Below are 17,589 nucleotides of genomic sequence, written 5' to 3'. Positions count from 1 at the left end.
TGAATTTCAGAGACCTCTATGATATAATTTTAATGTGCTAAGCCCTGGTATCTGCACTGAAGATCTTGACAACAGTTTACCAAGCCTTTAGAATACTGTCTGATATATCCGTAGGTTAAAAATCTCTATCCTTACCTATTTTTAAAAGAGCAATATTTCTTGTTCTTTTCAGATGAGACTGACACATTGACAGTTTCAAAAAGGTCTCTGTGTTTTCTCTGCAAGGTTAAAATGTAAATAGTTCATGGAATTACGAATCCATGGGCTTCCTTGGTTTTTAATTCCTGCTTGTTTTCTCAGAAACATGAATATATCTATTTCTGATATATCATAATTTCATATTCAGAAATTGAACAAATTATAAAGTACTGTCAAAAGAAAAAAAGATCCATTACCAAAAAAGCACAATAGTTGCTATAAAGAGAGCTATCCCTGCTTAATTTCTTAGCTATCCTTCTCCTTTTAAAGTATTTATTTGCTGGGGCCAGGGTTTCTTTTGCTTAATGAAGTGGCAGTGACTAAAGGCAATTCTACTAAGTTCTTGTTCATGTAAAGCCATTTAAAGAAGTTCCATCCATTAGTATCTAATTTCCAAGACCCTTGTATGGAATAGAAAGGCAAATTGTCAACTTATTTGAAAAGCTGTTTTCTCCCTTATACAGTTTCCACATGTTTCAATTCTATTCAGCTAGATTTTTTCCTTCTCAATCTTCTCTGTACAGAACTTTTTCTGCTAATCTTTTGACCTTCTCATGACTGGATTTCTGGTGCCCTTTCCCCAAGGCAGTTTTCACCTTTGCTATGAAACAAAACCTTTCTTTGGCACAAAAGGACTACACTTAGTTAATAAAACTGGTGCATCTTTCCGACCTGACTTTCAGGAGGAAATCTGTGGCTGTGTCAGTGTTATTCTCAAATAATTTCCCCAATGACTGCAAAAAGTATTACTTGTAAGAGCACAAAGCTAGTTTTAGCTTTATTTATTGACCATGTATCTCTCTTTTACAGAGTTTTTGAGTTTGTTAACAATTACAGAAATTGCTTCTGCTAGGTTTGTCTATTACATTATGAATTATCAGCTTCTGCTTTGTATTTATCTTTTGTTATCAGAATATAATTACAATCCTAGTCACCACAGAGCCTGAGAGTGTTTTTACAAACCAAGTTTATAGCATCGGTAATATAAAAAATATTAAGTCAAATGGGTTTTACTGCTGCATAATAAAAAAGATAATTAATTTCAGCTTCTTACATCTACTAGTTGGTTCCTGTTGCCTCAGTGTAAACTCTTACACAATCTTGTGCCTTATATTTTTTTTACTATCAAATTGATATTAACTTCATTTATGCCTGTTTCATTTATACAGTGACTTCAAAATTCATGCAGAAAAAGCAGAAACCTTCCCTCAAGTCTTCTAAGCTGACACTTTGAGTGAAGGTACCTCAGCATTATAAATCATGTCTATCTGAGATGAGAGCCTAGGGATGTCGCTCAAAGCTGTAGATAATTTCTTCTTCATTTATTTCCCATACCGTGCTATTTGTATTCCTTCCCTGCACTCCTACCATTTACTTTTGGTAATAGAATTTTCTTATTTTTCCCACTCTAATTCCACTTTAACTATCTGTATTTTTTCCTTTAATTTTCCCTGTGAATTTTTTCCTTTTTCTTTATTATTTTCCAACCTTTTAACTTGTCAAAATCTTATTATTTTTCTTCTTATTTGTTTTTTCCCCATATTTGAGCTCTTTTCTGTTTCGGGCTTAATAACTTGCCATTTTATATTATGGCATTGTCTCCTGCTGTGTGTGTTCAAATCAAGATGCATCTGAAGATGAGCCTGTATTACACTGAATTTAGTTTTTCAATGATTCTAACAGTTCCTCTTACAATGTATTTTCTTTTCCTACTCCTCCCAATAATCTTTAATATTATTTTGCATTTCTATTTCAAATTGCTATTCTTAATCCAGATTTATGTCACTATCCTAACCCTAGTTTCTTGTTTACTAGTGTTAATTCCACTGAACCTCAACGCCAATGGGAATTCTAGTGAGTTGATTTCTGAAATTTTATTTCAAGGCACGATTTAGTAATATAGGCTGCTTTCTTCTTCTCTTCATGCTTTGCTTCCTTACAGAGTGTCTATTGACTCTACAGCCCTCGTGTGCTTTTCTGACTTATGACCTCTTAGTAACTCTGTCAGGGGACAAATACTTTTTAAGACAATGTCTTTACATAAATATTAATTCCAAAACCAGGAGAAATCATCTTAGTAACTGAAGGGCCCAGGAAGGGGTAAAGTGTATAGATGATGCCATATCACTTATGGAGCACTTTGAGAATTCGGTTTCTCCTTTGACCTTTAGGAATCCCAAGCAGCAGCTGTTAAAAATGAAGATATAGAATGCAACCCGTTCACATATCAACTATCCCTAATAAAAAAGCCCTCCCTCATATTAAACAAAAATTTAAAATACCATGCAGTCTCACCTCCTGTCCTGGCAATTTTTCATGAATCAACATGACATGGAGAATACCTTTATTAATTTAAGCATAAAAGCCAAAAATATCCAACCATACATTACCAACTTAGCACAAAATGTCTAAAATCAAAGAGCATTCATTTTTATATAATCTGCCAATCCATTTAGATGACTGTTTTTTTTTCTCTTTTCCAGAAACATGGCAGCAAATAGCTTACTCCTGTTAAAGAAAATTAAATCTACTCTTATCTCAACAATGCAACGAGAAGAGGAAGAAATGTCACAAAGAAAATGTCCACATAAGACAAATGAATAATTAAACAAGTGTATTCTAAGCTGTAAGGGAAACTGGATTGCAAATGTAGGATTCAGCAAATTTCAATGCTAAATGAGAAGTACTTAAAATATTTTTCCATCACAAACTCTTGTACTTCACAGCAGTAGTAAAAAGGAGGTCATTATCCTCCTGTTCTTTATGAGGCTCGTCTGTCTAACAGATCTAACATTGAACAAAATCTGGTGTGGTTTTTTCTTCCTACAATAAATACCAAATCTACTGACAACATTGTTCTATTTTCCAAGAATAGTACATTTGCAGACAGCAAAAATAAGCTGCCAAAACAAAGAAGACCCAAAGCTAAACTTAGTGGATTTGCCTACTACCACCAGAAATAGAATTGCTTCAGACATCATAAAATAACCCACCTAAGACAGGTGGGTTATTTTATGATGTCTGAAGCAATTCAATTTCTATCTCTTACTTAAATTTCTGCCTTACCCACATAAACATGAAATAAAGTATTTTAAAGTTAATTTAAATAGGAGTCTAGGTAAAGATTGAAGAATTAGCTCAGAAGACCCTAACTACAGAGAAAATGTTTTAGTAAAAAATATAATAAACTTTCAACAGCATTAAGTTATTCAGAATAATGCTGGATATGATGCTGATTTCATTTACACCACCATAATTCAAAAAGAATTCAGCTGAAGTAAAAGAAATTATTCCCACAAAAGATCAAAGTAAGATCATTAAGCAGCAAAATTGTGGAGACTGTGGCAGCATAGCAATATTATTATTTCTTGGCTCTATAATCCACTGAACGTTATTCAACTTTCAGTCCTTTAGATTTTAATCATGCATGCAGGATCTGGGATAAACATCTTCCAAATTCCTCCATGATCATCTGCTCAGCGAGACAGACAGAGTAACCTCGTTCTTCTGCTTCTTGAGCTTGCGCCAGGAGACAAGCACATACTGCTTTCACTTCTTCCCAAGATATACATACAGCTGGTTGCCTAACAGGGGGAAAGAAACTGCATGAAATATACCTCCATTAAAATACACAAAATAATTTAAAGAACAGACTGCAAAACTCAGTTAAAAGTTGGAATGCACAGAGCTGAATAAGAGTAGCTGCAGTAGTTGCTGTAAGATATATCTCTCTAGGAATTTCATTGTGTGATTCAAGCAAAGGCATAACTTGGCACCATCTTCCCCATCAATACACTACTAACAAGAGAAATTATTAAAATATTTTAAAACTAGATCGTCAGAAAGTATTTTTAAAAACAGAATTCAGGTAAGAATTTCAAGGTAATGGTTAATGCAAAGAAGCAAAGAAAATTATGTATGCAAACTGAAAATTTTAGAGCCTGGAGTAAAGCTCCCTAAAATCAATAAAGAGGTGGTTTAATTAATTTTAATTGTTATTAACAGGTGCTTCTGTTTACTAGGCAAATGACTATAAACCAACAAAAACTAGAGTTTAGGCTACAACTATGTTAGAAAACATTAACAACACCAGGCTTTCTTAGAATATTTTACAATCCAAATTGCCAACACATAAAATTGACAGGAGGTGGACCAAAGGAAGAAGAGATGGGAGAGAAGCAGTGATATAAGCATGTTTCTTAATTGAACATCAGAAAAATATTAACAATTTTCTTAGTACGTCTTTGGTCAAGGTTTTGTTGAATGCTTAAACATAGAAAAATTTAAGAACAGAGAAACTGAATGAAAAATAAAGTAGCTAAGGGGGGAAAAAGGTTCAGAAAATTAAATGTATGATAAATACATAAATAACTGCTGTTTTGTAAGCAGAACTAATACATATATCCCTAAACTCTGTACACCATCTACTTAAAGTTACAGCCTCTCCTTTAGATATGTTTTTAGTTATAGAAACAGGGTGAAGCAATTGCTATATGAAGCAATTCCTGTATATAGGCCATCTGTCACTATTTCTTAGATATTTATAAAAATGGCTACACAAAACATTAATGAAGTCAGACCAATTAATTATGTATTACTATTTCCAAATAATCACCTGTCTTTCTTCGATTTGGTCAACATTTTGAATGTTGATGTTAAAACTGGGCTATTTTCTTCATTATTTCCAAAGTCCATGTAGTTTAGCACATTTGACTGTATTTTTTCATCTGGAGTTTCTTCATAATTTTTGCAACCAATACATTTGCAAATAGAGGAACACATAATTTTAGCCTGGCAAATATAGAACACTTTTAGAATAAAAATTGTATAAATCTTAAACTAAACATAGATTCAAGCAACCATTCAAGCTATGCCACCAGGGACTTATAGTAGATGCTCTGGTCTTGGATACACCTAGAGCAAGACCATCAATATCAATTCAGTAAGGAAGCAAGACAGGGTTTTTTCCATGGATTCTCCGCGGAGATTGATGTTCTGTACATGGATATATCAGTCGTCTAATCAATTTGTGCATAATTCTGCAAGATAACAAAATACCACAGATGCAAAGAAAATACCAGGATTAGCAGAAAACCATTGCTCATTTCTTCTGGAGCAAGGCATTGGTTGAGAGCTCCCAATACTGAGAATTTTAGCTGATCAGCTTCAGTCAGATTCAGTTCTTTAAAGACACGACAGGGAAAAGATGGTGCCTCTCTTATGTTCAAAAAGCATTGTGATGAAAAACGCAAAGAAAGAAATTATTAGTTTTAGCAATGGCTAGTTACAGAATACAAAGTTAAGGAAGTAACTGAAGAGTGGATTTCACCTGACGCACCTCAAAGCACTCGCAGTAGTTCTTGAGGCATTCTGAGCGCTTGCAGTTACATCCTTTGTTATGGTGAGGTTTAATTTCTTTTAGTTTCCTTTTCTCAATCTTTGGTAAGAAAGCTGCTGGGTTTCTATCAAGACAGGCCTAAAACAAAAATTGCTAGATTATAAGAAATTCAAAGAAATGTTTTCAGACACCTGAATGACTGTGATCCAATGTTTAACAAATATGTTCTTACTTTCCACTCTCATGATTGGTGGTATAAAGCCCTTGGATAAAGGAGTCTTCCATGGCACATGAGAGCAGGAATTCAAAGATTCCAGAACACAAAGCCAACCTGCCTCTATCACAGGAAGAAACTTACATTGTTTTTTATGGAATAACCTAAATGACCAATCTACTGTTCTCTTGGGATTGGTTTTCTTTCACTGCTGATGCCACTTTCATCAGAAATAAGAAGTTCTCAGTGAAGAAAGAACCCTTGCATAGATAGTTACATACATCTCAGAAGTTTTAAATATATCTTGTTTTATTAATGACCCAATACAAAGACCGTTCACTCACATCAGCATTGGATTGGAACAGCAGGTTATGTCCCAAGACCTTGCAATGCCATGGACTACTAAAAGGCAGGTAAAGAGGTTAGATGCCCTTTATGTGCAATATTTATGGATGGCACAGGTATGCTTTCGTCACTGACAAAGAAGATCTATCATGTTTTACAAGATGACATCTACAGCAGTGAGAGGAGTGCTTAGACACCAACAACCCCATCAGCTGAACTACACACAAACATCTGATTTGAAAACTAGTTGTTGCACATTGATGGCAAAAACTGCTGTGGCTTTGACTGGTTGGATGTGGCAAAGTCTAACTCTGATTAGATCACTGTCTTGTAGAATCCCAAAATGATGTGAATGATGCAAAAAGTGTTCCGGAGAGTTGTATACAAGAAGCACAAAGCTGTTCTTATATTCTTTGAGCATCAGCAGTAAAATAATACTTCTCATTATCACTTTCACATGTACAAAACATAATACATGTATTAGATTAATTTATTGCCCAGATTGTGCCATTTGATATACACGCAAAAATTAGCCCACGTATTATTCTTTATTCCACTCCATCAGCCTCCAAACGTAGAAGCAACCTGCTTCTCACTAGTGCAGGGTTCAGTGCTGCTGCTAGCAGAGCTAACTTTGCAATGCTGCATGGGTCAACCAGAAAGACTAACACAGACAGCTGTAGAAGATCTATTAATGAGAATAATAATTTGGATAGTAATAATTTGTTTTCCTACTGTGTGACTTTGGGATACAATAAATTTTCCTTCAAGTGAAAAGAATTTCTGAAATTAAATTTGGGCTTGAATAAAAAATATCATATGGCTAACATGTCACTAAGTTTAATCCAAAGTATTGGAAATTCTATTAAAAAAAGGAAAGAAATCCCTAGATTTCTTTATGTAAGAATAATAGAAGCAACACTTAGCTTTATTTAGATTAAAAATAACATATTTCAAATACTGTAACTAGTGGAAAAAACAATACCGTGATATTTTTCATACATGAAGCTAACACCAGTGTGTACTGTACTCTTTTTTTTCACCTTAATGGCTTTAAATCTCTCAGTTTCGTGAAGTTGATTGTTGTAACAATTCTTGCAGTTGCAGTTGTTGCAAAAATCACCATTGGCAAAGCAATCACAATATCTATGATTAACACGTAAAATAAAATAAGAAATTAAAATCTTAACTGCTTTAAGTGCAAATATTTAAATTCTACTTCTAGGCAGAATGTTCAGTTTCTACTTATGAAAATGTTCCTTCCTCTGTACTTTAATCTCACCCAAACCTAGACAAAGACCTTCTCTCTCTCTTTCAATTTTACATTTTGTAAAATACACCTAGTTCATCAATGAATCAACCTTTAATTATCATGTGTACATCTCTGTGCATATTACTTCTGTACAAAAGCAGCAGCAACAAAGAGAAATTCCATTTTAGTATACAGCATTTGCATCCTACATCGGATTTTCCAGATATGCTCTGAACAATTCTTCTAGCTTCTCTTTTAATTTTCATAATTTGGATTATAAGCAGTCATCTATACCTCTGCAAATTCTGAGCTTGTGTGACACTACTTTACATCAAATGGTGATATTTCTAACTCAGTTTCAGATGAGTAATTTTTGACACATATGTATTGTTCATTTTAAAGCACACATTTCTTCTATGTTTGTCCTTTCATCATGCACTGTTACAAGCATTTATTAAATGTTGATAAATTATTACTTACAATTTAAGACACTGAGATCTTGTGCAGTTACATGGTTTCTTAGACTTTGTAACCCCTGAATGAAAAGGTAAGCTACACAGGTTGGAAAAGGAAAAAATTTGAAAAAAAACCTTAAACACAACTACAATGAAAACTAGTTATTCTATAGTTTTGAAACAATAAATACTGATTTTATTTTTTTACACCTATACTGGTGCTACTTACAAGTGTGGCCTTAGAGAGTACATGAGAAAAAGAGAATAAGCAACCCATAATTTCCTGCTATCCACAACAGCTGCCTATTGTGCAGCCGCAAAGCTCTCTCACCATTCATGCTGGACTTGCATCTTATTTAAAAATGATCCACAATTAAATATTATTAAAATAATTCCATTAGTGTTAGAAATATAGGCTAAACACGTGATGATTAGATTTGGAAACATAACCTGAAACCCTCCTACATAGTCTGGACCATCAGCACCTGACATCATGACTAACAAGATACATACAGAAAGCGTTCTTACAGAACTGCATTTTTATTACAAGAGAGAAGCAGCTATGCAACACGAAAATGTCTCGGAGTCATTGCCAGTTTAAAATACAAGTCATTATGGATGTAAGGTGTTTCATGAATCTTACCTCTCTGAGGTCATTTTCACTAGCCCATGCAGATCTGATTCTAGATCGAATGTGGCAGTGCTAGCTACTGGTCGTAAAGGTCCATTTTCAAACTGTTCAAGATAAAATGGATATATCTTGTTTATATTATTTTAAAAAAATATACTTTTGTAAGCAAACAGAAGAAGTAACACAAAGAAAATGCTGCAGGGATAATGTGAGTGCCAAGGTTTCTAATAAAAACTCGTGGAAGTAAAGAGCCATGAAAACAGCATGCATCTCTTCTTGGAAACCATTCAGGATGTCAGGAATCCCAATTCTCCCAATGCAAAGAACCAAGAACAGCTTTCAGTGCTGCAGTGTTGGCATGCTAGCTTCAATTTACTGATAATTCTAGGTTTAGTTGCTTTTAATTCCAGTGGTCAGTTGAAATTGGCTAGTGACTTTATGACTTACATTAAATTAATCTGCAATATGACATCTAATTGGTAGAAGACTAAGCAAAATTTAAAAAAATAATCAGCTCATAGACCAAGAAAACACACTATAGATCTGTTGTCTCTTCAGACATATGATTAATAAAGGCCTAGTTATGTAGAAAGACAAGGGAAGAGCAATTAGGATTATGCTGGTACTACCAGTAATGGAGGAACAGTGAATAACTGCAAGTAGGTGACTAATCTTAGGTGACCATAAAGAAGAGGAAATTTAGCATATTTAAAGCAAGAAAAGATATCTAGGAAACAACTAATTTGGGATAAAGCTAGAGAAGAATTACAAGCTTGACTACATCACTGCTCCAGAACATTTAGGCACCTATTTGCAGACATACCACTTCTAGGGATTAAAGACTCCCTAGGTCATTATTCAGTCTGACCCTTGGGCTTTTTCTTCCCTTTTTTATAATAGTGGCTGCTATCCACAAACCATTTGCCGTGTTTGTACCAACATCACATCTTCACTTCACACAAATAAAAAGTTAACAATTAAAAAATTGCAGTGATTCTTGCTACCAGCTCTGTTGGAAGTAATACATGAGAAGCCAAACATCTGCAAAGATTTTTAGTCTTCTGTTCAATCTTCATCAACAAAAATTATAGAGACTTAATGACTGTTAAATCCTAATCAGGAGAAAAGAGTGTAAAGAAACTTACTGGAAGGAAATAGTTCCCTTCTTCTGGTAAAAGTCAATGCGCTTTCCTTCACCTCAAAAGTATCTTAAAAAGGTTCTTAGAAATAATATATTCTATATCATACCAAAATCAAGGTTTCAAAACTGAAATAAATTTATTTTTCATATGGAAAACTGTATTTTTAATTCTGGTATTCTAGAAGATGTTGAAATCAGAAAACTTTATGTGCAGAAAGCCTACTGAGTACACAACCAATCTGTCCTAACTAGCTAAACTGTCTTTAGAAAATGCATACAATTATTACTTCCCAACATAGACTTAACAACACATTTTAAGAAAAGGAAAAAGAGTGTATACTGAAATTGACAAGTTTAAAGGACAGAGCTTTACCTCTTGCTCATTTAGAACCAGTTCACCTGGAACAGGCGAAATTTGCCCCAGTACAGCTGTTACAGGGTTGTCCACATCTGAAAAGAAGACCCTTACCTGAAGAACTACTCATGGTGTACAAAATTTCATTTATGCATACATATTTTTTTAACTAAGCATACAGGTAAATTTGTATCTTCAACTTATTTTGTTAATTAAAAAAATCACCTGAGGCCATCTGCCTTCTGTTAGCATAGTTCTGAATCCATACTTACTCTACAATAAACAGTGTCAATGAAGGATCTAGAAGTTTTCTCTCCAGAAATGTTTTTTTCATTGCAAAAAAACCTCCAAGAATAAAAACCTGACCACAGAAAAACACCCTTGACAGACCAACCACCACCAATTTTTCAGCTAGGAATTTGAGCATAGGCTGGTTTTACTCTATGACACCAAGTACATTTAAATACAAATGCCATAGACTTAAAATATTTTGATAAGAAGAACACCAGAAACAATTAAATATATTTATCCTCAGTTCTTATTTTACAAATTTCCAGAGTTCTGAGAGAGCATCTGGAACAGAGGTCTTTAGCTTATCAAAAAAAATACTAAAAACCTATGGAGAAACTGTTGCTGCAAGACTAAGTCTTTGTGTAAGTCCTAGTGAAGACCTGCATGTGAGTATATGAACATCCTAGCTTTTGCGGAAAAAACCAATCAGTCATAGTAAGATTACAAGATGAATCTTACACCTGTACTTATTTCCTTCCCAACTAAAGAAAGAAAATGCAGAAGTTTTATTTCTGGACCAAATTCTTTTACTTACTGTGAAGATGAGTAAAACAGAAGAAAGCTCAAGCAAATAAAAACTAAAAAAACATATGCCAGTGCATTCCTCCTCAGCTTTTTCTTCCCTACCATTACAGCAAATAAACAAGAATTTGGATTTTATAAAAGACCATGAGGTTTAACTTGCATGTGCCTGGTTTATTCTTCTGATGGCTTCTGGACAACATAAGTGAATAGGCTCCATACCTAGTGCATCTGCTGAGAAATGCTCATACTCAGCACCTATTGGTATTGAGAGCAGTACTTGTGCTTGTATGGTGCCTACCATTAAAAAGCTTTGTTTTCTCATTGCCATCAAAGTGCACCACTGTAATAAAGTTATAACAATACATAATGAAATAAACAATGTTAGTAATGTTTTTGAGGAAGCTATTTTTGGGTAAAAAAATATCTATTTAAATTAAAACTAAACACAAATACTTTGTTGCTGCTGAGATTAAAATGTGCTACTCCATCTAAATATCATTAAGTACTTTTCATTAAACTACTTTCTTTAAAAACTGATGGTATTTCAAATTCACATAATGACGTAAATATTAGAGAGACATTCCGAATCCGAAGACTAAAATAGACCCATAGCCCTCAACGCTGCTCCTCGTTTATAAAGAAACAGTGACACACGGTGGCAAACTAGGGTAAACGCAAATGTATGCTCGTGTTTATGCTAAATGTGCGTTATACGGAAAGTAATCTGTATATTAAAAACTTTCAATAAATTCAACATATCCTTTAGATCATTTTTATTACACTGAAGCACCTAGCAATTTTTCAGTTACAAAGTAAAGTAAAATAATAACTGGTGATAGCTACATTAGCTTTGACTCATGTCCTGCTGTTGATGCTCAAGAATATAAACACATTCAGTTGCACAGTAACATACTATGTGACAGGCTAGAGATAATTTTCATTTTTATTATACCTGATTGAAGATAATTATGTTGGTCATGATACTCTGAAATTAGATGAACTGGTTTTAGTTCTTGTGTGCCACAACTGTTTATACAGATTGTTTGAGTACCTCCTTCCAGCTGGCAGATAACCTGGAACGAATAACTAATGATTAGCTTTCATCTAAAAACTGTAATTCTAAGCATATAAAAGTTTTCATAAGAGTACCAGCTGTCTTATAAAGAAGCATAATCACAGACTGGAATCTCTCAAACAAATGGATCATTATGACATTAGATGTTTGGTTTTTGCTCCTTAATTTCAATTTGTTTTTTAAAGCAGCTATTGAGATCTAATGCTGTAGCTCCTCAGCCTAAGTGATATGGATTCCTGATTCTCTAAATTGCTCCATGAGGCTTTATAGAGCTGATTCTAGCTATTTACTAGTGCTGGCTTCGGATTCAGTTCCCTAACCAGAACATTAATGTTTCATTTCATTTCTTTAACTGTGATTTTAAATCAAAACTTTTCCTTTGGATGAATAATCTTCACATTGGGATTCTTTGTTTCCAGCTGTTAAATAGAAAACAACATCTATATAAAGTAGCACTATAAGCAGATAAAATATAGACTCTGAATCCAAGAAAGCGACTGCCTTATTATTTTTTGATACCACGCTTACTAAGTGTGACTTCCTGGTGCTAGTGTGCTACAAAGAAGTTAATTTTCTCTAGCATACAGTTTTGCTATCAATTACAGGATGTAACTACCACAGAGCTGCAATCATTTCTGTGTGAACATCTGGATTCCTCCGTTACACTGTGCAATGCTAATAACTTGCAGCCAGACTCGTCAACATTTGAACTCTGAAAAATTGTTCTGGCTTGTTGAGTCTCAGTAACATTACTAACTGCCTCTCTTACCTCATGCTGAAATATAAAGTTTTAACACTTCACAGGCATGCTTTAAAATCTACTTCAAATTCCAAGCAAATACAATAAATTTTAAAATGTATCTGCAGAAATCAGAAGTCTTAAAGAGAGGATTGTATTCAAGTATAATACTGAGAATAGTTAACTTACTTGTCAATGGCAGAGTGACTTTTGGTTATATTTCAAGTAAAGATATTCCTGAAGAATAACAATGAACAGTAATATACTTCACAGTAGCAATGGCGTTCAGTGTCTCCAACATCATGAAGCATCAATTGATTTCTAAACAGCCTTGGAGAAGTTAGGCAATAGTCACAGCAAATTATGCAAAACTAGAATTAATCTTGAATTATATAACGTGACTGGGGATCATTGGGTATTAAGTAAGAAGTAGTCACCTGAGACCGGACTGCAAATTCAGCTATACCTATAAATCACACTGTTCTAAAATGAGCTTTTGTTACAGTGATGAACTACTGTGTGCCATGGCATTCCATCATGAATGTTGCATTTGTTGAAAACCAATTTCTCTCCTATCTTACCAATCCATTAACTTATTATAATGTCATCTCCTAGGAAGTCACCCTTCCAGATGAAGCCTTGTCCTTCTCAATACACACTTTAAAACACTGAATGGACAACCTTGAAAAACACGGCTACAAAATTCCAGTAATTTTCAGAAATCTCCTTTTCATGAAATACCTGAATTTCTCCAGTTCATCTTGCATATATCTGTGAAATTACATTTGAAAAACTCAAGCATTTTAAGAGACTAAGTTGCAAAGAACATTCTGCCCCTCTACTCTGCTCTGGTGAGACCTCACCTGGAGTACTGCGTCCAACTCTGGAGTCCTCAGTACAGGAAAGATATGGAGCCTTTCAGTACATAAAAGGGGCCCATAAGAAAGATCAGGAGAGACTTTTTAGCAGGTCCTGTTGCACTAGGACAAGGGGTGATGGTTTTAAACTAAAAGAGGGGAGATTCAGGCTGGACATGAGGAAGAAATTTTTACAATGAGGATGGTAAAACACAGGCACAGGTTGCCCAGAGAGGTGGTGGATGCACCATCCCTGGAGACATTTGAGGCCAGGCTGGATGTGGTTCTGGGCAACCTGATCTAGTTGAAGATATCCCTGCTCATTGCAAGGGGTTGGACTAGATGACCTTTGAAGGTCCCTTCCAACCCAAACTGATCCAACCCTTTCTCTGATCCTATCTCTCCTTAGGCCAGGAATGATAATGTAAAAGCCAGATTTTCACCCTCAGCCCTGTTCCTTTATATGCACTGCACATGCGATAAAGGCTCAAATACCAATCAGCTGTCCAGGGGTATTTGGCGGAGTTCCACTGTGTTTGGGTGGCCTTAGGAGAAGTCCCCACACACACTTCCCCTCAGCAACTGGCTTGAACTGGAACAAGAATGTGCAAATGGCTAACAAGAGGAGCCAGCAGGAACAGAAATAGGAGAAAATTCCAGATGCTACTCTTCCTTCCTCCACAATGTAGCAGTGTAGGAAATCTACAGAGCAACATATTTCTTTCCCTCTCTTTTCTGAACAGATCAGATAGCACAGTGAAAGAACCTTTTACCCTCTGGCACACAGAATAAATCACATTTTAGATATTCAACACTTGGACAGATCCTTCCAATAATAATAAAATCTTGCATGCATACTTACTATTTCATCATAGACAGAAGCACTAGCCTGAAGTAAGCCATAGATATCACTTGCAGATTCTAGTACATAAAATTAAGCATGTTTTGTTTATAAAAAGATCAGTGTTTTATACCAAGAGCTCCTTTACAGGATCAATGAAAGAGATTCTGGTGTCGCTACATTACATTCTTGTAAAAGAAGTACTTCATATTCTTCTGTAACAGGCTTGCTGGGAAAAACAGGCTTCACTTTGTGTCTTTTTGATGCCTTTAAAAGCTTTATTGTGATCATTTTGTAGAATTTATTCAGCTTCAAGATAAACTACCTTGTAAGATCCAACCTAGCAGTCAGTTTAACCCTGAGCAGGAATGTGAACAGGTCAAGGGCAGAACATACCAAACACCTGCTCACAAGCTTAATGTCATCAGCAGCGTCAGTACCAACCACCCAACTTTCATAACCGCTGGTTAAACTTCAAAGTGAAATTGTTCAACTTAATAAAAAATAAAAAATGTCCTGCAAGAAGGAATATATTCTTCACAGTCCCCTGCAGGAACTGGGGAGAAAGAGAAAATGAAAAGACTGAACTAAGTGGTTGAAGCAACATTAACACACATGATCAAACAGTGGTCCATTCTCCTTTCAAACATCTTAGTTATATTAACATTATCAGAAAGGCTCATACTGAAATTTGCCAAATCCCAAAATTAATTTATTTAGCTGTTTAAATCCTTCCCTAAGCTTAGAGGAGGAGAAAAAAAAAAATAAAAATCCATCCCAGTCACTTGGGGAACTTACCATTTAAGCAACTCATCAAGTTTTCTAACTGCATAGTACTGTTTTGGATTCCTTTAAATTGGTCATAACAAATACCTTTATTCTCACCTGCAACTGGAGGTATGAATGATCTGAACACCTGAAGAAAAGAATGTTTCATTTCTATTTTATGCATTAAATGATTAAATTTTTGGAAAGCAAAATGAATAAACAAAAATCTGCCTTAAAGTTACCTTGGAAATTGGAAGTTATTTAGATTTTCATGACATAATTAAGCACATAAATGCTGCAGCCCACCGAGCATTACCAGATACCATTTTACACTTAGAATATTATTTCCGCTTTTTCTTCTCAAAATACAGTTATGGCTCTGACCTAGTGCATTTACAACTATAATAACATCGTACTTAATACCTACATGTGTATTTTCAAAATCAAATGGAATTAACAGAAAATGGAACAAAGACAGAAATCAACTATTTTCTAGTTTCAAATTGGAATTGAGATTGTTCAGGCTGGAAAATCTGCTCTCTACGTGTGTGTGCTGTGCTTCCTCTTCATATTGACAGCAGTTTAGGAGGGCAAGCAAGCAGCATAGAAACAACCGATCAGCTTGCTTTCTTTCAATAAAATTATTTATAATCTCATAGAATTTTGTTCTAATCCTTCAAGAAACAGGGCAGATTAAGAAAACCTGCAGATCTAGTGTGATGAACTGTAAGGATACTAGAAAGAGAGCTGGTCAGAAAGATTCTTTTTCTAACTCTAATTTTCAGCTCCTTGTACAGAGATTGTGAAGATCACTATCTTCAACTTGTCTTTGCAGAAAGCAACTGTTATTCCTTAATCACATCTTTATTTTCTAGAGGCTTCCACCAGTCTTTTGTATCTTAATAACATTTCAAACATTGAAGGTCTCAATTATTAAAGAACTACTGAGAATACTGAACATTGTGTGTGTCCTGAGCATTATTGTGTGTAAAAAACCTTCCAAGCCAGAGATACTTTTAAACTATATCGTAACCTGAAATAAAAAAAAACCCAAACAGAACACGTAAGGTAACTATCAGAGCAAACCTCGAGCACCTCAGGACAAAACACCACTAGGAAACACACTGGGCTGGGTATCAATGATTTCTGTGATAGAACTTGTCCTGCACAGGCAGCCCCGCTGTGATCTTAGTAAGATATTGCAAGGGAAAATTAGACCTCATTTTCAACAAAGTGATTTTTGTGAGTTTGTTAGTACTTTTCATTTTGGAATCTGAGAACAGCATTGTTTGTCAAAATATTTATGTGGAAAAAAATCAACAGGTACGCTTAAGTATCTCAAGATAGCTTCTTAAAGGAAGCTATTTTGAGATCTCAGTGCCCTTTTAAAAGCAGCCTGCAATAAGCAGGTGGATTTGGTCCTGTGAGCATCACAAGAAGCTTTATGCTGCATATCTTTCTAGATAGTAATTGATCAAACACAGAAAATGTAACTTCAAACTATACAGAAAAGCTACCAAGCATTGAAAGCAATAGGAAACCCCTCTCTTATGAAACTACTTTCCCCATGGAGACTTAACATTACAGGCTACAGTTTACTGCTCCAAATAAGTTGCTTTTTAACTCAATTGGACTATAAATTTTAAGGTGACAAGTGTGTTACCTGTGGAACTAAAGAACAAAAGTTAATATTCTATTTGTACTTTGTACAACTGCCTAATAGTTGCTAATACAGACAGTAGTATATAAAACCAAAGTGGGCATATTTGTGACATGATAAGGTTCTTTTAAGGAGCAAAATAACTACCCTGCCATTTAAAAATACGGCTCGTAACCTTGACAAAAAAGAACTGCAGTCAGAACCATATGTTCAGCTGCATGCTACTTCTGGCAATATAAACCAGAAATTTATTTCTGTGTTTACTACTACGTTTGTTCTAATATAAAATTTATAACATAACTTTAAACATCATGTGGTTCCCGTATAAGTTCTAATGCGGCAATTCCCCACATGTAAGTCACAAACAAGCATAAATGTATAAAAATTCCTATTTCACTTAATCTTACTGGTATAGTTCTGACATTCTGATTGACTGTTCCTGCAGGAGAGAAAATGGTTGAAGTTGGAACACTGGGATTTTTATGCTGCATCATTACAGAAGAAATGGGGGCATCATTTGAAGGCAGGTAAGGCGAATGCATATGTTCAGCTTCTTCTGGAAGATTTAATCCCTTGTGTTTTTCAAGATCTTCATCACAGCTGTTGTTTCCATGTGGCTGTTCTTCAACTTTTATTACCGTATCTTGATTTTCATTGGTAAGTGGATACTTGAAGTGATCTAACAAAGTCTCTTCCACATTTACAGTGTATAAATGATTGTCTTGACTAGATAGCAATCCTTCTTCAATGGGATTATTAATTACTACAGTTTCCAGATTTAAGTTTTCAGAACTAACAGGACTATTTTTACTAAATATTACAGTCACAAGCCCACTGTCTATTATATCAAATGATATCTCCATAGTCATGGACAGACTGTCAACAGCTTAATTATTATTTTTTT

At 34.8% G+C, this 17,589-nt stretch overlaps 1 protein-coding gene across 1 annotated transcript; it reads right to left on the bottom strand.

Moving 5' to 3' along the window:
• Window positions 1-3,589: 3,589 nt before the first annotated feature.
• On the bottom strand, window positions 3,590-17,548 carry TESMIN (testis expressed metallothionein like protein). The gene is given in 11 exon segments (XM_030482241.1): window positions 3,590-3,782; window positions 4,814-4,989; window positions 5,537-5,674; window positions 7,139-7,241; window positions 7,828-7,899; window positions 8,446-8,537; window positions 9,948-10,024; window positions 11,698-11,818; window positions 14,279-14,337; window positions 15,056-15,173; window positions 17,093-17,548. Coding segments are annotated over 11 exon segments (1,605 nt in total).
• Between the last annotated feature and the right edge of the window lie 41 nt (window positions 17,549-17,589).

This window comes from Strigops habroptila, chromosome 4 (assembly GCF_004027225.2).
Source record: "Strigops habroptila isolate Jane chromosome 4, bStrHab1.2.pri, whole genome shotgun sequence".
NCBI lineage: Eukaryota > Metazoa > Chordata > Aves > Psittaciformes > Psittacidae > Strigops > Strigops habroptila.
Note: the sequence above shows the minus strand (reverse complement) of the source record. Positions and strands in the feature narration are given on the sequence as shown.